The 20,640-nt window shown below is 42.3% G+C and overlaps 1 protein-coding gene across 9 annotated transcripts in view; it reads right to left on the reverse strand.

The window, feature by feature from the left end:
- The window catches only part of DIP2C (disco interacting protein 2 homolog C), a 325,086-nt gene that overhangs the window by 129,800 nt on the left and 174,646 nt on the right, over positions 1-20,640 (reverse strand). For 5 of the 9 annotated variants that reach the window (XM_074574165.1, XM_074574162.1, XM_074574164.1 and 2 more), the window contains exons 2-4: positions 19,682-19,753; positions 16,936-17,103; positions 6,851-6,961 (exon numbers count right to left, since the gene is read on the reverse strand). In XM_074574165.1, the coding sequence (XP_074430266.1) occupies positions 6,851-6,961; positions 16,936-17,103; positions 19,682-19,753 (351 nt within the window). The remainder of the gene's footprint in view (positions 1-6,850; positions 6,962-16,935; positions 17,104-19,681; positions 19,754-20,640) is intronic. The other 4 variants (XM_074574168.1, XM_074574167.1, XM_074574169.1 and 1 more) reach the window with 2 other exon arrangements.

Genomic DNA, 20,640 nt, shown 5'->3' on the forward strand with positions numbered 1-20,640 from the left:
GAAAAAGTCTGCACTCTCGTCAATGTGCCACCAGAAAGGCTCTTCTAGGATGCTGCAGCCAACAAACTCCCCTGGTGCAGGAGACTGCAGTCCCTGCGCTCCATGGAGGGCTGGGCCGTGCCGTGCCATCCCTCAGCACCTCCCGGGCAGCCGCTCTCCACCTCCTGGTGCACATGTGAAGAAGCTGGAAGCGTTGTATCTCGTGTGCTCGGAAAGCTTAAGTCTGAAGAAGAAAAGCATGACTGTCATCTCCCACTTTGGATGGCAGGGGCGATAATCCATAACTCTGGGTGGAAGGAAGGTAAACGCTGAACAAGGAGCTGGGAAAGCTGCACGGGCAGGCTGCGAAACACAGAGGTTATGTGATGGAAACAGAGGACACCAACACAGAAGACTGAACTCTTTGTGACTCCACTGCTAGTTTTGCTGAAAGCCACAGTTTTTGCTTTACTTTGGATTCTTCATCTATTATAATAAAGTTGATTTTAAAATGTTTTTCTCTAAACTCTAAGATTTAAAACTATATTAACTCTACTCATACGTGAAATAAAAAACCAACATGCAGGCCTCCCACTAATAATTTCCATCCCTGCATTTATTTATTATCTCATTTGTAATGCAATCTGGAAGTCAGCTTCACATAGTGACTTCATCTCAGGCCCCCTTATTATGCGATCTGAAGTAAATCAACTTTCTATTTGTTTCTCTCTGGAGATCCTTGAGTAATTTTCCCCAAGAGTTCTGCAATTATCCTTAAAATTTTTTCTGCTAGGTCAAAAGTAAGGATGTGGTCATATAAATTACATATCTGCAAAAGTCTTTCTTCAACCTCTTTTTTGTCCTGATTGAGTTGTAGCTTGAAATTAAATTTGTAAGTAAGCTACATCAAATAGGAGATTAATTAATGTCTGAATAAGTGTGTCTACATCCAGGTTAATTAATTCAGATTAACGTTTCCAAGTATCCCTCACTCACCCGAAGGGTTAATAAATTCTTTGGTTTATGACGAGCCATTCTAATATATATGCAGTCCCGTCTTGAAACACAGCACATTCATCATATTTTTCTATCTCCTTGTTCTCTGGAGTCATGTTAGATGATAAGGATTCATTAAAAATGATTCCTCAATCTTCCCATTCCACCCTTTCCTCTACCATGCACTACAACTCATATATTCCCATAGCGTAATGCTTTTTTGTCAGTTCTGGAAAGATTGCAGGATGAAATCTTGAATGTCCTTTCAAAAATGCAAAATATAAGTTACCCATATATTTTAAAGCCACTATGAGGTAAGCTGTAAACATGCAAAATGTCAGCAACCTTTGCTACGGTTCCTACACACACTTACCTCACGGTAAATGAGAACAAATTCATGGTAAGGCACGTACTGAAGCTGCTTAGAACAGAGCACCTAGGGTCTGGTGCCAACTCCTCCTCTAGGATTTGGGTCTACAGGCAATGTTCCTCCATTGCTAGCTCCCTTATTTCAAATGCTCCTCAAACCTAGCCTGGGATTATTTGTTTTGAAGTTTAATGACTTCATGCTCAGTATAAGCTGTTCAGTCTTTTCCCTATTGAACCACAGTGTGGGAAAGGTGGCTCAGGAATTTGAGCCAGGAGAGTTGTAGCTAGAATGCGTTTGTTTTGGCAGTATCTCCAAAAATCTCCCATATTAAGATGTCTTTTAAAAGAAGTGCTGAGTGTGCTTGGAAAACGAGACATTCTCTGCAGTGGTGGGATCTCTGGGGCAGAGGTTGGCAGCCCTCCAAGAAGTGTACCAGACTGATTTTCTTTCTCATCTTCAGAAGTTAAACATATGGGGAAAAAAATCAGCAAGAGCGAGTGGGAGAAGAAAGGTACCACAACCACCTCACCAGCAGTACCCTTCCTCCATGCTACCAGCTGAGAGATGCTGATTCCACATATGGCATTTCTCAAAATACTCCATTTCTCAGCTTCCAGCTCTACGCTCAACCACTGCCTTTCAAAATCTGTCCACGTAGTTCATGTAGCACATGTGCTCTCATCTGCTGGTCTTTCCTCTAGGACTCCATGAACCCTCGGAGACAGAGGCAGTGCAATTTCACTTATACTGCTACTTCCCACATAATTTCTGACATCTGGAAAATTCAGGTTTTAGAGCTCACTGGTCTCATTTTTCTTAAGCATTACGCTTGCTCCAGGCAGTGCAGAACATTGGTCATCTTCAAGGCCTCTTAGAGACCTCATGACAAACAAGGGACTTAATAAACTTGGCCCAATCCACCTGTCATATCCTCATCAGAGGAGAATTCTACAGCAGAAATCATAGAGCCAAGAGCCGCTATCTCATTCCAAACACATGCATGTGCATTTGAACATATTACACTACATTCCATATCATTTAATGTTGATTTTTTTTAGTTTTTAATTATTATTGATGCACACTTTTTGTGTATTTATGTCATCCTTTATTGGTTTTTTACTGACAGGCGTGGAAATGGTAAAAGCCAAGGACTGGCACATGAGAAGGTGCTCTGGTTTTCAGTATTGGGATGGAGAACTGAAGCTTTTTGTTTTGGCACAATCTAAAGGCCACAGGGGTGTCCCTTTGGAAAAACGAAGTTAGTAAGGACCTGATGTTTAATTTCTCCATGTGTTGAACACCCGGTTGAGAGAGGATAACGTACTTGTTCTCTGGAGAGGAGTTAAAACACACGCTGAAGGTCTCTGAAGGAGAGTTGCTCTCTGAACCCCACAGACCACGACTGGCTGAGAAACGCAGATCTGGGGGAGGTTTACCGCAATCAAGAAAACAATTTCCGCTCATGAGGATCTGCCCAGTTTACCCATGGGCTACTTGGTTAGGAAGTGCCACAGCAGCAGATGCTGCTGTACTGCGCTGCAGCCTTTACGTGGCAGTAGAGCCCAGCTCTGCTTCAGGCCACCACAACAGCCAGCCACAGGCAAGGGGCCAAGCTCCAGTGCAGTATTACTGCAGGGCTACGCTGTAGAGCCGTTACAGATCACCACTTCAAGCACCAAATCAGTAAGACTGTTCTTCCAAAAGCAAGACAGCCTATATAATGGCATTTTAAATAATGGTGGCAGAATCTTCAGGTCCTTCTATGAGGGAAGTCAATGTTAGCAGGAGCAGAATGTAGCCAGCGCTTACTAAGGAGCAAACAGGTCCCTAGTGACTCTGTGGAAGTCATGTAGGGCCAACATCCTCTGAAAATCTCGGTATTTGACTGAGTCTGTTCACTTAGATGGCATGGTAAGACTGTGAGAGCTAAGCCATTCAGGTTACCTACTTGTTTACTCAACCACGTAATTCCTATCTCCTTATCTCAACACAGCATATCAAACCCATGGATACGCAGCTTCCAAAAGCACCTGAGAAACCTAGTTTCTAAAGTGCACTAAGGAAACAAAGCTGTATGTCCAATTGCAGCTACATCTACATGACCACTGTGCACTTTGTGCTCTCGTCTGTGCCTGATTTTGCAGCCACATCACTTAAGCCAGATCGAGCCAGATGCTGACGTCTGTTCTGCACGCAGAGGCAGAAGTGAAGCACAAGCCAGTTTTCCTTTGACTGGGTTTTCTTGCCTGAAAAGCCACTGGCCAGAAAAGCCTCTTGGCAAAAGTTACTGATCCAGCCGACAGCAACACTTGGCTTCAGAGTCATCCTGAGCCCCCAGACAATGTTACAGAGGCACAGGCGAAGGAACGGCAGCTGCTGAGAGAAAAACATTGCCGTGATCTGCATTTGGCAAACCTTTCCAAATACTGTTTTTAAGTGAGTAAATACTGAGAGAATTTTTATATTCAGTAGTAAACAAATCAAAAATGCTTTTGAATTAATATCAGCTAAACTAGCTGCCACATTTTTATAACGTAAATAATATAGCTTAACCCTGCACCAATTCAGTTACTGCGCTTGCAGCATTATCTGTTTCTTTAGACATCTGAAAAACGATCAAAGCAGTTGGGATTTTAGAACATAACGATTTTAGAATCCCTTCCTGTATAAAAAGAAGCAGCCAGGAAATTTTAAATCTTTCTGGTTTTAAAGAATTAGACTAAATTCCCAATATGGGCTGTATTCTAAAATCAAATTATCTTAAACCACAAAATGTACCAGGAACACTTAGGAAAAAAATAGCTTCCATAAACTTAGAGTCAATTTTATTAAGATATAAAAATCATAGAAACCAGGTTTTCAAAATTATAGTGCTGAAAAATTCTGTTACAACATTAATGAAATAATAATAATAACAAAGACTGAAGTGAGAAAATAGGTAGGGATTTAAAATGTCACAGTCTGACATTTTCCATAATAAAAGAGCATAAGTTGAAGGTGATACTAGTGGCAGCAATGATTTTGAGTCTCCAAAGAGAGTTCATTAAACAATCTTCACTGACATCTAAATTTATGTAAAAAGCTAAGGCATGGAGGAGCGTTGGATGACTTTCAGGCTGTTAAGACTTCCAATTAGGAAAACCTTACCAAAAAGAGACAGAAAAGGACTTTGATCAGAGTTGGAGTAGGGGATTTGTTTGTAGATGTTAATTGAAATAGATTGTGCAAAAAAACTAAGGAAGGGAATTGTTTTCCTAGAAGTGAATTACTTATTGGTTAAAGACTGCACATTCATCTTCTTTTGGGCCTTTTCCAAGAAGATGTGCCAAATATGATAACAAGCACTGGAACTGGGTAACAGCTAGGATCTAATAATCACAATATGATCAGAGCAGAGATGCTGAAGTATTAAGCACAGGAAAACAACAAGCAAAACAAAGGCTTCTACCTGAAGCAAATCTGAATTTGAAGACAAGACAACCAGAAAGAAATCTGACTTGCAAGTTTGTAACCTTCAGTAAGACAGAATATGAGTCATCGGACCAAGAAAGAAACAGACTTCGGATCTCACAGGGGTGATGTACAGAAGCGGAGAGCGTAATTCAGGATAGGAACATTGCACTGTATCTTAGCAAAGTTTCTCAGAAACTACATCTAAAGAAGATGATCTGGTAACTTTTAAAAACTGAATTGGAAGTTTACATTTACCGTCATTGACATTTGCTCCTTACAGACTTCTTTTGGGTGAGTGAAGATGCAGAATCTGTTCAAACTCACTTGCTGGAGAGCTCAGTGACCTGCTGAGGAGTCACGCTATACAGCAACCAAGGTAGGAGTTCAAAGCCCTGCCGTAAGCCCCCAAAATACTGTCAAGTTTTCCAGTTAACACCGAGGACATTTTCAGAGCAGCAAGAGAGAGATGAATTTACACCATAGTCGCAGCTCTCCTAAGACAAGACTCCTGCACTAACAACAAGCAATCCGCTGCACTCAATTCCTTACTTTTCCTCTCAGCACCGCAGTTTGTGTCTTTCTTATTTATATATGTCATTACAATACTTCGCCCCATTCCTAAGGCAGGACCTTATGTACCATTTCACGGAACAAATGCCTTCCTGCAGCAGGCAGCGACTGAAACCAAGAAGCGGCAACAGCAGCTCAGAGCGCTCCTGGGGTATGGGAGAGGGACACGGGGAAGACCTGTGTGATGTCCCCTCTCGCCCATCCCCAAACTGACTCAACCTCTTAGTTTACAAACAGCAAGCAGAGCTCAAGCAGACGACTTTCAACGTGCAGTCAAATACCCATGCTTTTAACAGAACAGCTCTGGAGAGTCACAGCTTGGAGGTTTGAGGACCTCGGGTTGCACACCCACAAACTAGGTAACTTCAGGAACAGTATTTTTACCTGTTTAAAGATACTGGGTAGAAAACAGACAAGTTCAGATAGCGTAATGTGGGAGAAGCTTCTAGGAGCTTATATATCAAGGAATTATTACGCAAATCCCACAACCATTATTCATTGAAAAACTGGCAGGATCTACAGTGTGAACCCAAGGTTTCTGAGGGGAGAGGGGAGATTTTCAAATTTATCAGAATGGTCTGGACATACATGAAGTTTCTCTGCCAACATTTATCGTTTCATTTTCCTTTAAATGGCACTGGCAAGCTCTGTGACTAATGGAATGAACCAGAGATATGTTACAAAAGGCTTAATAAGGAGTTCTCTATAATTTTCCAGTTGTGTCAGCACAATGGGTCTGACTGCGTCCAGCAAGATGCATCTCTCAAACACAATCCAGAACTTCCACAGCTGGCTGCTCCACGCTCCCCACAACCACCAGCCCCTGGCTTCTGACTCTCAGCTCGCAAGGGTCTCTCTGCCACAACGTTTGGTGAGCGCTGCTCTTTACAGCTTCCTTATTCTGCAGCTGCAAGAGAGGCAGTGGCAGACAAACCAGCCCATGGTCCTGGCTGTCATCTGAGCAGGGCACTTACACTGCAGCAGTGCCTGCAGCGAGAACCTCCCCTGATTGCCACGTTTCAAAGAGTTGAGAGTGGCCTCACAATGACGTTGGCCAGTGATGCATTCCATCAGGTCTCAGGGGCCTTGGATTCCTGAAGGCAAGTCTCACCAGCAAAGACCCAGGCAAAGAAGACATTCAGTATCTTGGCCATTTCCATGCCCTTTGTCACCCGGTCCCCTGCTCCATTCAGCAGTGGGCCCACATTTTCCCTGATCTTCTTTTTGCTGCTGATGTACCTGTAGAAGCCCTTCTTGTTGCCCTTCACATTTTTTTCCAGATTCAATTCCAGATGTACTTTGGCTTTGTAACCCCACCCCTGGGGTTACCCCAACGCCTGGATGGTGTCTCTTGTATTCGCACAACAAATATTTCTCGTGCATAACTACCTCAAGAGGTTACAACAAAATTCTGTTTAAAAAAGAACAGAACCAGCCATTTCAAATTTTCATTCCAGTTCTGTGGTATTCAATTCTACTTACCTGACCTATAGCGCTCATCACGTGACCCTGAGGACCTGCGACGGTGATATCGAGAGGAAGAGGACGGAGTAACAGGAGTTCGACGTTCTTGTGGTAATGCCTGGTCCACCCCTGCATTAATAAAAAAAACCACAAGCTCATTGTGATTGAATTTCAGAATCTTAATAGGGAGGAGGAATTCAGCCTACACTAGAAATAGGAAATGAACATTCAGTGGAGAAACCATGTCATGTCAATTGGTTACATGGTACTTCCCTCTGGTCAGCTCTTCTGGTGTGGTTTATTGTCCTGGTTCTCTCTAAGACAACCTTTTTCCAGGATCACAGACTACATAAGAAGAGCATACAGACAGTAAGCTTGGTGGTCACTTTTTTTCCCAAACAGGTGACCTTTCATCAAGTAGTATTCAGGAAATATTATAATATGCTAACAAAGGCAGACACTGTTGCAGTGGATCTCGAAGCTTTCCCGCAAATTGGTTAAAAACAGTTCCTAAGAAGACTTAGCCAGTGCTTATTCTCTAAAAACTCATGTGGCTGGATGATATCAGCTGGTAACAACACAATACTAACCTATGGAGACTAGATACCCTGTGGGAAAGGAATTATATTAATATCTAGAGGCTTTTTCAGATACCAAGGGCCAGAAAGTAAACAATAGCTGCACCAAACCAGGCTGAAAATAGTAATGCATTCCAGCAAAACAACAAAAATAACTCAGTCTTATAATATATATACCTGCAGCATCTCAGTATGCCAAGCCGAAACATCCAGTATTTAAGATTCAAGCCCTGTATTCATCCCTTTCTCATAGTGAATTTGCTTTCTTAAAAAAATAGGTATTAGTGGTATAACACCAGCATTGTATATAAACACTTCTAGAAACTAATGTTCCTTGACAACTTCCAGAGAAGAGTGAAGTGAGTTACTTAAGCAGGAAAATTCAACCAACCAACAGGAAAAGAAAGCAAACCTGCATCGGCAATAGTGGCATAACATGCTACCTTGCTCTCTCCCAGAGAAGAACGTGAGCAGACAGGCCCAGTAAGTGACGCATTCAGCTTAGAGCTAATAAAGCACAGAGCCTTAGGCACCGCGACGCACAGGGGCAAAAAGCCAGGACTGCCTAAAGAAATAAAATTAATTATTTCCTATTATTTTTTGCCTTCAAAAAGTAGTTACACACTATGTGTAACTGTAAGGACAGAATTAAAACTGGCCTCTTGCACTAAGGTTGGTGGTAGGAAAGATCTGTTAAAATTACTTTATTAAATGATTAATAATTAAGGATTCAAATACATGACTAATAAATTGAAACTGGATTCAACAATATAATGCTTGGAAATATGTTCAAATTTTTTGATTAAAATACAATGTAAAACCTCTCCACTACTATTTCTGAACTATTCAATGCCTGCTTGTTGGAGAGGGATAAGACTTTACTTTTGCGGAAACAAGATTTTTTACGTAGAATACAGACCAACCAAAAATGCTATGTTGACTTCAATCAGTCTCAATTATGTTTCAATTGACTCTTCAAAAAGCATCTTTTAAAAGAAGTTGGCATTGAACACTTATTTCTTTGTGAAAACAAACTGAACTCAAAAAAACCAGCTTCTCTCATAAATCTCTGGAATATCAGCAGTGTCAAGTCTGCTTTTATTCTGTTGAAAAGTGGCTGGTTGGCTAAAAAACATACTTGGAGTAAAATCTCATAGACGCATAAAAGACAGAGTGAATCCATAAATTTTCTTCTGCTCAGATTGCGATTAATAATTCATACTTTTAAATCAAATAAAATGTCTTCATTTAACTGCTCTGTCTCCACACTATAGTACTGTGTAATTTCACTTGCCCTCAAACCTTTATATTCTTTAAGATAGGTGAACCTAACTTCCAAATCATTGAAACAATCAGAAGAAATATTTTCTCATTTGTACACTTAGAGTTTTTCCTTCTTTATTGGGTCACCCTGAGAACCAGCAATATAAAGTTAGCAATAAAATTAATTTTGATCAAAAATTTTTAAAAAAATCATGTTTCAGTCTATACGAGATGCTAACCACCATTGTTCATCTCAGTCCTTATCCATATCGTCAGGAATTAAATACTTTCTGGAAATCACATATACTTACAAAAATCCTTAAAAAAAGCCCACACCCAACAATCGTGCACCTAAAATTGCTCCTGTGTGGCAGAGGTTTTTTGAAGAAAGCAACGCCGCAACCTCCCATGGCAAGTGACTTGTGTAGGGCAATGGCGTGTGGAAAAGAACAAATGAAAATAATTGAGATGCTGCTACTGAAGTACAACACCATGATTATACAGGAAAAGGGGATTAAATGCATCCTTCCGACAACAAAACCACATGTAATAGGCTTTAGAAACACTATGGGGAAATTAAATTGTGAGGAAAAGCATCAGTTTCAGAGGTGCCCAGCTGCTGCAGCAGGGAGACCTTTCAGGTAGACCTGAAAGTCATTGGACAAAACACATTCAAGCCCGTGGTTTCCTTCTCGTGGCCACGTGGCTATGAGACACCTCAGGTGTCTCAGTCTCTTCTTCTGCAGCTGTGGGCAGTGCACAAAGCTCTTTTCCAAGGTGTAAAAAAAGACAGTGTGTGTAAGGTAACCACAGACACTGACCCTGCCGCTGCAGAAGACAGCAGGACGCCCAACTGGCCAGGCAGCACTGGCGTCCACGGCACCACCAACACTGCAAAGGGCTCTTCCCTCCTCCGGTTCACTACATGATGCTGCTACATGTTCTTACTACATAAATCCCTCACCTAATCCTAAAATTGAGCCACTTTAACTAGTTTACCTCCTCCTACTTTGTATACGTGTGTTTGTTCTCTTAATTAAGTCTGTTCTGACACAATGGGTAACGGGGAGTTTCTTCATACAGTTAGGAAAGAGACAGTCCCAATGTCCTGCACTAGTAGCCATTTAAGGCCATAGCAAACGAAATGAGAATATCAAAAGTATCTTCTCCCTTTATGAGGTCTGGGGATCATTTGTTGGCTTTACTTCCCACTTTCCCATGAACATAAAAACAGTGAATAAACCTCTACCCAGGTACAGAGCAGGACACGTGAACTTGGCTTGCTGAGAGCACCAATTTACATGAGGAAGTTAATTCTGCACTAAAATACAGAGGAGAAGCTCTCCGTCAGCCCTCTGTGGGGAGACCTTTCCTCATACTAAGTTCCTTTAACGTGAGAAATCACAAAGCATCACCCCACTTTGGAGAGACAGTAAGAATGCTGATGACGGTTCCTTACTTGAAGGGGCAGGAGCAGGAATTAGCCAGCACCGCCTGGACTCACACCTTGGCTTCCTGAGCACCTGCTCCCTTGCACAGCACCAACCATGGTGTGAGACAAAGTACACAATAGCGAGAACCTACATGCTGCCATTCCTGAGCGATGGGTAGGAGTAAACGCCATACAGAATAACGAATACCATGAAATCAGTGAAGTGTTGCCATAAATAGCGAAGCGGTGTTAACAGCAGAATTGTTCACCTCCATGAAGGCTCTAGCAATACAGTGCACTAACAAGCATCTTTTTTTTTCCCACTTCTACTTCTGAACATAACTAAACCCCCAAAATTGATAGCTCTCACAGCCAGCACACAGGGTCCGTGAGCTAAGTGCTAATGCTTGTTCAAGTGCAGCTTCGCCCAGATGCATTTGTGAATCCGTGAAAGCGGTGGTGCAATGGGCTTTGAGAATTCATACTTGGATCGATTCCTAAATTTAAGGAGGCGGCAGAGCAATGAATGGCTTTCATAAAAGAAAGGACAGCATCACGCCAGTGCCCTGCACGCAGACACAATCACAGGCACTGCCAAACTGGCACCGTTCTTAATAATGCCATAGTCCACCCCAGTCTTGCAGCTAAGGCAGGACTTCAAAAGGTAAGCATAATTAGCATTAATGATTGACTCATTGCAAGTTATGAAGAATTTTAGCGAAATACATATGCCTGGAACACAGTTATTTTATATAAAAGGCTGAGAAATCAGTGCTTTATGCTCATCACATTGCACATAAGCATTACCAGGTGCACCGGAGCAAACAGCCACGTTCTTAATACAAGCATTAGTTTGTTTATCTAATGCTGCTAATGTGGGATTCAGCTTGCAGATTAAGACACCTAAATATAGGTGTCTACAAGAAGGTGCTTAAGCTAAGCTCCCATTATGAAAAACAGAGACCTAGGCCAGGACTCAGGAGTGCCCAATGTCTTTTCAAATGTTGTGGACGGTGATGCCTGACTTGACCAGAATGGCACGCATCCCCTCTTAGCCCTGTTTTCTATGTGCTCACTCTGTACACTTGTCTCTGACACCGTAGGAAAGCCTGAACAGTATTAAGACATCTATCTTCAGGCAACTCCATGAGCCCAGAGAAGCCTTGAAGCTACGCAGGTGGTCAGTGGAGGTATTTGCTGAGAAGCTCTCTGGGTTTCGTCAACTGAATTAACTGTGTCTCTTCACATAAGAATGAGAGCTTAAATACCAGGTTTATAGGCAGACAATTTAATGCAGATATATCAATCTACAAATCCTAATCTGCAAGCTGGATCCTGCCCTGACTGTATTTAGCTAAAAATGCAAGAGCCCCAGTAAAGCTATTTAAGCAATACCACTGCAAGCTGGATAGTTTTATTTTTAAGTGCACGGAAGGCACAAAACCGTCAGCTGGAACCAGGCTTCACCTCCTTCCTTCTTTTTTTTCTTGCCTTCACCTCTTTGTTCCTCCCTTATTTATTACTTCTTTTTGTAGGTAAATTGCAGTGCTATGTGCTGATAATGTGGCAATAGCTGCATGGCCCTCTCCAACAGAGGACAATTGTTTCCTTAATGACAGCTGACAAGCTGCTTTGATGTATCTCTTACTCCTATGCCTATGTCAAATTTTTGAATCTAAAAATATTTAAAAGTGGAAATGTCTAATTGTCAAGAAACAGAAGGCATTCTTAGACACAGGCTACATTTATTGTTCTAAAATTAACTTACGGCGTGTGACCCCAGGAGAGCGAGCCGTAGGATAAACCCAGCAGCTCCAGGGCTAGAGGGAAGGAAGGCAAACAGTGTTTGCAGTGCAGTTGTAAGAAACAGTATTTACCTTCCATTCAAAGGATTTCCTCAGTTTCTGTGCAATGGCTGGTGGCTCAGCTTTAAAAGCAAAGCCAGGCGATGAACACACCGTGTATTTTGTAAACAGGTTAAATGTCACACCACCCCCACGGAACTTGTTACTTAGCGTGGCATTTCACTCTTCCCATCAAATGTACATCTAAGTAATGAATTCACTGGATAAGCCAAAGGAGATTTAAAATGTGATACTCCCAAGCAAAGACATCCTGGAAAGTGGAGCCCCTTTCTGTTAGATAAATGCAGAGAAAATGGAATTTCTGATTAGATCTGTTTAATTAACAATCTTTCCTTCACAGGTGAGCCTTCACACTCATTCCTGCACTTGGTTCTGATTTCAAACAATGCACATAGTTCAAACTGGTCGTCTTCTTTCCTTATTACAATCTTGATCTTGCCTTCCAGTGCTTCCTTGAAAGTTATAGCTTTCAGTTCAAGCTTAGCATGGCTATTGTGGGCTTCTTTTTGCTCCCCGCTATCTCAGACATGGTGGACATCACATTACAGCTCCAATTCACATGTGACGTTTGATTTTCATTTTTCTCTGGATAGCCTCACAGTTTCAGTGTACCATTTGAAGATTCTTTTAGGGGAATATGAAGAAAAAGGCCATCTATCCACGTAGCAAACACATTCACCAACGTGCTGGCCAACTTACGCTGCCAGCAGTTTAACATCCATCCTTCAGAAATTTACTGCAGACAAATTTGGGCAGTATTGTGAATTCCATCAGTTTCTGATTTTGACAGCAGCACCCAGTTCTTCACATGGCTCCACTGGCTTCATCTCCTCTGCTCCAGCATAGACAAGCTTTGTTTCAAGGCCCTCAGTGGTATCTCCCTTTCTATCCTCCCAAAAAACCCCATCATGCTGAGTGCTGAAACCACTACCTGCGTTACTACCTGCTTTCATCATGTACTCATTTCTTCCCTTACACCCACTTTTTCGCCTTACTATTAGGGTGTAAAGTCTTTGAAGGAAGGTATTTTTTGCTCTGTATTTGAACAAGGTTTAATATTATAAGGTCTTAGCAGCATAGGGGAACGGAGGTGCCACCATAAAACAAAGAATGCACAAAACGATAACTGTCTCAGCACGGCAAAAGCGAAGCAGCAACCATCACGCTTTAAGTGATGGCGTCAAGGGGTAGTTCTCAGATGCTTTCAGAACCTTCCTTTTTAACCAAAGTAGGCTCTGCAAGGCATCCATCAATTCAGACCAAAATTCTTTTTAAAAAACAAGACTTAGTAAGCATTCATACATGTGCCATAGTTTCTCAGCTGTGAAATATCTGTCACACTGTTTTCACAAATGTGTCCATGAGTTGCGCAAGGCATGTGCCTTTCAATGAGATCCATGTCCTCAACGTACATATATGCTTTGAAATGCCCCATCACGGTTATCCCTTGATAAGATCTTTAAGAATTAGGGAGGCAGATGTGATAGGAATACTTGTTACTATTATTAAAGTGAATACATGGGGGTGTTCTTTTTCAATTCCAGAATCAAGCTTTGTTTAAACATTTCCTTGCAATCCAAATAATGTTAAAATCCAAACAATGTCTGTGGAAGAGAAAATGAAATTGTAATCACCAAGTTTACTTTGAGTGCCCAAAGGGCTAGCAGCAGGAATAGTTGAAAGCAAATGTATGCATGCATACACACAAAAAAGTATGCAAATGTATGCACACATTACAGATATATATAAATATGTGCCATGTTAATAACAGAGGATATGGAAATTGGTTCCTGTAATTCTACAGAAAATTGTTTCTTCGTGAGGTAAAGGGATCTTCTGCACGATTGTGTTACCCTCTCTGCACTGCGTAGCCTGAAATCTCCCCACGCTGCTGCTGTTGGGGCTCCAGCAGCGGGAGAGGCAGTGATCTGTCTCCAGGCCTGTGAAAGGCGCAGCAGGTCCTTTTAAACACCGCATCTCACAGGTTTATTAGCCTTAATAAATAAAGCACTGGTGACTGGTCTACATGGTTACGCTACAAATAGAGCTACACTGGTGGTACCAATGACGGGAAATTACAGAAAGTAATCTAGTGTAGACACAGCACTTGATTAAGAGAGAATGAACCACCCATGTCTAAGCTGTTAGAAGCAAAGCTTAATTGACAACAACATCGTCTCTGTTCTGTGAATGAATAATCAAATTTCCTGGCAAAAGACTGGGAGCAAATTGGGCAAAAACACAGCTTATGGGGGATGCAGGTAATTTAGTTATTTTTTCTTCTAGGGAGGGTTTCTCTTAATAGCGTGCACGCAGCTGTCCACATGTTATCTTACCCAGAACTGACTGATCTAATCAAGATAATCTTCAGAAAGACATTCTGAAATAAATGCCTGTTTAAGTGGTTATACTTTCAGCTCTGGGCTGTCAGGGCTCCTCTACAGAGGCAGAAAGAGAAAGGTCACAGCACAAGAGAGACTGGGATATACGTGCAGATATAAAGGTCTAGATTCACTATTATTTTTAGATGTCTGACATACAGGTACACTAAGAAAAGAAAAACTACTCTGTGCACAGAACATCTCCAGCTACAAACTGACATGCTGAGAACGCGTTTTGAGGAAACAAAGCTGTACTTTTGTCTCCCTAAGTTAAGCAGGTGGGGATTTAATGGGAAAGAAAAAGGGGACTCCCCCTATCCCCTCTCCCATTAACATTGTCAAACGCAGCACATCCGTTCCGGATTTCTGGATGTTCGACAGCCCAGCTGGAACAGTACAAATGTCCTTTGCATATGTGCAGTCTGTGCAGCATCTGGACGTGTCAGACCTATTGTGCATGCACTGCGGAGTCAACTTGCAGATGTGCAGCGGATCCAGCACATCCCCCATATGTCAGACTCGCTGCACATTGCTGCACACAGATGTGTCAATACAGAACCATAGAATCATAGAATGGTTTGCATTGGAAGGGACCTCAAAGATCATCTAGTTCCAACCCCCTGCCATGGGCCCAGACACCTCCTACTAGACCAGGTTGCTCAAAGCCCCATCAGCCTGGTCTTGAACGCTTCCAGGATATGCTCTCTGGGATTGTCCTGTCAAAAATAGGGAGCCTAAGAGTGAATGCCCACATCACCTGGTAGTGTATCAACCACATGGTTGCCCAGCTTTACCCTTCAGATTAGGATTAATCCCATTCCTGAAAAGTAACAGCTCTCCCTTTCTAAAATGACAGCACCCCAGTGAGTGTAACAAAAAGAAGACCTTTGGTATATACCGGTATATGTATGTGTGTATATATATGTACATAGCCAACCCTTCTACTGCCTACATTCAGCATTTACATGATTTTATATCATTAATTCTGTTAAACCTGAAACTGCAATTTAAATTTAATCATTCTTATTTTGCAAAAATCTTGGGCAAAGGAAGTTAACCATGTCAGACTGAGGGAACTTGACTTAGAGCAGCTTCAGAAGTTCATGGACCCATTGGAGCGAGTCCAGACAACGGCCATGAAGATAATCAGAGGGCTGGAGTGAGCAGCTCTCCTATGAAGACAGGCTGAGAGAGCTGGGGCTGTTCAGCCTGGAGATGAGAAGGCTCTGGGCAGACTGCCTTCCAGTGGCAGCACCTCCTTCCAGAGAGCAGCCTTCCAGTACCTAAAGGGGGCCTTTAGGAGAGATGGGGAGGGACTCTTCATCAGGGAGTGGAGTGATAGGACGAGGGGTAACAGTTTTAAATTGAAAGAGGGGAGATTTAGATTAGCTGTTAGGAAGAAATTCTTTACTGTGAGGGTGGTGAGACACTGGCACAGGTTGCCCTGTGGAGAAGCTGTGGCTGCCCCATCCCTGGAAGTGTCCAAGGCCAGGCTGGATGGGGCTTTGAGCAGCCTGGTCTAGGGGAAGGCATTCCTGCCCATGGCAGGTGGTTGGAACTATATGATCTTTAAGGTCCCTTCCAACCCGAACCATTCTATGATTCTATAGAGGAATACAAGCAATGGAGTCAGAATCCAATATGGACCTCCTCTACAGTATTAGAACAAATTGTTTTGAAAATGAGCCGGGAAGGGTTTCTCAAAGGGATCGTCTTTTTACATGTGTGTGTTGTCCTGACAGAACTGCAAATCCAATCTTCTCTCTAGCCATCTCTTACACAGTGTCTGGACTGCCTTGTGGGAGTGTGGACAAGCACACAGGCAAGAGTGTGATGTCCTCCATGTGCCCAAGCAGTTGGCAAGAGAAAATCTGGTGTCTTGAGGGGCTGTGAATCCTCTGCAGCCTTGCTACAAACCGAGGCAGTAGGAGCAGACTGCCTGCCACCAGCCACAGGCCACCCCCAGAAGGCAGGACAGGTATCTGCTGAAGGACACAGCTACGCAGGCATGGCTGGGGTCATGCCTTGCCTGTCTACACTGCAGACACGTAGCCCTGCAGAAGGTTCTTCCTCCAGTCTGCTCTACCAGCCTGATGCCTGTTCCTAAAAGTCAGTCTGCTTCTGAATGGTTTAGATGTGAGTGGAGATCAGGTGGAGATCTCTACTTGAAAATAGCACAGACTGAGGGGTGCTTAGATTTTTACAGCTTCCTCTGGATTCTGGTGGGCTTGGACCTGTCCAGAGCTCTGTAAAAAGGCAGTGCCAAAAAGGGAATTAGAAACACATGCCTTCCTGTGTTTCACCAGCTTATTGTATGAAACCTTCTCCGAAGTATCCATGGTATGGAAGCTAGAGAGATGCTAATGTGTTCAAATGTTACTAAGAAGGAGTATTCCTTCTCCCTTCCCATTACTAGACAGATAAAAGTCGGTAACGGCCTTCCAGGTGTTGTCTTTTGGTTGTCCTGCCTTGTCACTGGCAGCTCCTAGTCTATCATATTGATGTAGGCATCTACCAGAGGCTTCCAGATGAGGCACAGTTACAGACAGATATGGACTGGAAAAGATACATTCATTGTGCTCACCAAAACGAAAATAAAAGAGAGGCCGGTTTCCTGCCGTGCTGGCTGCTCTCTCTCTAGCGGCCGCTTCCCGGATGTCACAGACACCAATGTTGGCAGTGCGGAGCATTCTTCTGGCAGCTCCTTCACTGTGTTGCAGTCTACACCGTACCGCGGCAGCTCCATTCGCTGCTGTAACAAGTTGAAAAAAACTAATTAATTCACGTTTAGTTTTTTTACATTTGTTACAGCAACGAATGGAGCTGCTGCCCCCATGCAGTAGAGCACACACGCACACGCACGCACAGACACCACAGGACACTCACGGAGCCAACGCGGGTCAATGTTCCACTCTGCCAACATGGGCGTTAGTAATGTTAGCAAAGGTGCAGCAAGAGGACTTGGATGTCCCAACAGAGGGGAACTGCCTTTGGACTTCCTTTAGTTTGTTGAACGCTGTCACAGAATGCAAATCCCTTCCCTTCCCCAATGCCTTCAATCCCAGCGAAAGAGCCATGTCCATTCCCATACTGTTTTAAAATATCTCTAAAACATCTATTCCCTTTTAATAGGAAGATTCAGGATCACCAAAACTTATAAATTCTTGCAGTTCCCCATCAAAACAGATTACCACAAAGAAACAAACGACGAATTAGTCATGTATGTGGTTGTTCAGATATGAACAGAGGCTTTCAAAAGGCAGCATCTGTTTTGTTATCCTATTTCTTCTTGGAAAGGATTCTTCTCCCCCTTCCTAGTGAGCAGGGACCTCAAGACATTCAGATGAGTAAAGTCTTAAAAGGAGAATATCAAGTTGCACTGTTTCACGTTTTGTCCAAAAGGTAACACAACAAAACAAACAAAAAATACAAAGACAGCAAAGACCCAAGCACAAATAGTATCAGTTTCTGGAAGAAAACACTTTAATACAGTAGAAGCAGTGTCTTCCACTATGATAAAATAATTCATCTAGCCATCAGCGAACTGACTGAGCTTGATGCATGGACAAGAAAAGAGTGGACAATATTTCAATACTTTTCATCCTATCATCATCTTCCTCCACTCATCCATACCCCACATCCCCAGTGCAGGATTTTCTGCCAAGTGGTAGAGCAGAAAACATTCACTCCGTTCCTTCCCATCTTTGAAACAGCACTAAATCACCTACCTCCCTCAGTTGCGACCTCTTCAAATTATTGAATAGATGCCACTATATGACTGGCTTACAGAGGTGCCTCCACTTCTCCTTGCACTGAAAAACTTAAATATCACAACGCAGACCTTGAAAGAGAAACCTCAGAGGGTTCTCCACCTTCTCTCTTTCATCATTAGATGTATGATGAATCTCCAGCAGTTTCAGCCAAGAATACAGTTTAACCAGAAGGCTATGAGCTTTCTGGAGAAAAGCTGTTATTTTTTTGTGTGAAGACAAAAAAAAGGTACAACTAACTGTCTAAACAAATACCGGTACCAACTGCACCGCTGTGTTGAGGATTACTGTGAGGCAAGTCTCTCCATAACTCAGTAAAACTCAGTAGGTCTCATGAGAACATACTGTGAAGACTATTGTATGTCTGACAGTCTGGTCAGACTAATAAATACCCAGAAATTTAATAACAGCACCTCTGGTATTGTAATTCTGTTGATTTGATTTGTTTCATTCTCTAATGGCTCCCAATGGTTAGGAAATGTCACAGACACCCTCAATCAGGCTGTATCACTTCAGAAAATGGATCTGTCTGTAACACTGATCTCTTTTGTGGATTTCCCACCAGTGGAGCAGACCAAGTGAAATCCGAAGGCACAAAAATACCATTCCGCTATGGAGCTAGCTAATATATATACACCTAAAGAAGAAAGAACAAGGCAGTGCCTCCACACATAAGTACTTTAAATAGAAAACCATCAACTCCACCATAAAGGCAGGACTTTGTAAAAGGAGGAGGAAATTAATTCCCAGGCCTGCCACAAAAACAGTGCTCAAAGGACAGTCAGGCCCAAGTGGAGCCTCTGTAAGGTGAGTGAGGCCCCACAAGCACGTGGGGCATGCTCCTCTGAGGCCAACACAAGATGGAGGCCTACACCAATACCTACAACTACATAATCAACTTCATGATCCAGTGCCTCAGAAGAGTGAAAGAACCCTGAACAGTTCTCATACACATAGGAAATAATTTCAATGAAGCAATACATTATTAGATTTAGTCTGAAGATATTTTTACACCTTTCGGACAAGTACATGCAACCCATCCCTCAACTCTGAGACCAGGAATCCATAAAGGACTGGTTGCCCACACGTTATAGAACAAGCTGAACTCTAGGGGTTGCTGGTCTCTCTAGTGTCTTCAAAAGGGAGATTTGGAAAGGAAACCCAGAAATGGAGGAAGGTACAAAGCTCCAAGGTTCTCTTCCACTCTTGTGTATACCTCTGTTCAGAAAGCTTTACTTGGCTGAGGTCTTAATAAGTTAGGACATCACGTATTCCTTTGTATTTTTGCATTACTTCTAACAATGCCTCCCTAACGAGCCTAGGCTGATTTTATTTTCCAGACATGACTGCCAAACCCACAGCAATGTATGTAAAAAATGTACGCACACATCAAAGCAGACATATATATAAAAATATACATAAAATGGATGGAATAAACTTTTTCTGCATAACAATAGCTTTGTTTCTGCCACATATATTTCTTCAGGGATGCAGATTTTTACTGTGGCAACTATCAGTATGCTTCACATCTTCATATATTGCAAGCACAGATACACGTACCGGGAGGCTGTGGCAGGTAGGCCCCAATTAATTTTGATCTCTTCTTTTCATATCCCTTCTGTGTGATGTCACCTGCCAAGAAAGGAAAAGCAAAATCAATAAGACGTGGATAAAGACAGTGTCTAACTGCTTAATGGCAGCACCATCAGCTTAGCCACCACTGCGCTGTTTGTCTGTCTTGACAATTATAATGAACAAATGAAAAGCACAGTATGATCATTCCACCCAGAAAAAACTCATTTACGCCAGAGCCATCCTGACAAGTAAATACTCAGCCTTGATTTATTCCAGCACTGGAGTCCAGCGGCACAGAGTTTTAAAACCATTTTGAGATGCTGTCACATAAGCTTTCAAAAGCTACAATGACCTTCATTAGGTTAATAAACAATGGATTATATAGAGTGTGTGGGCCTGTGGTGGCTGGCAAAACACATCGCTGATTAGCATTTTCTATCATTAACGGGATTTTTCTAATCAAGCATGTAAGGCACAAAAGACTTGAAACTGCTGCTATATCATTTCTGCAATATAAATATTTTAGCTGATTTCTAAAGAGTACTGAAAGGAGCAAAACCAAACCAAAACAAATCTATCACAGATCCACTAGAAAACAGTAGCATAAAGATCCTTTGTCTGACTTTCCAATTAAATCTCAAAAAATTTTTTGAAGACCAATGTTCAGATTTCTTAAATTCAGGTATCTGTCACAGATGATCTTACATTCAGTATCTGCTATTGTGAGACTCATCACGCAGTTAAAGTTCAGTTGCAACACTGGTCTTGTATGTTTGTAAAAGAGTGAGGGCTTAGGAGGGCAGAAACCACAAAAAGAAGCGGAGATTTGGCAGTAATCTTCAGCTAGATACAGTAACGCGTATCTCTTAATGTTCTTCCATCCCTTTGTTCAATCTCCACCTGAGGAGACCATTTGCCAAGAGGACTGCATACTCATTTTAATC

Source organism: Larus michahellis, chromosome 2, assembly GCF_964199755.1.
Source record: "Larus michahellis chromosome 2, bLarMic1.1, whole genome shotgun sequence".
In the NCBI taxonomy this organism is placed as follows: Eukaryota; Metazoa; Chordata; class Aves; order Charadriiformes; family Laridae; genus Larus; species Larus michahellis.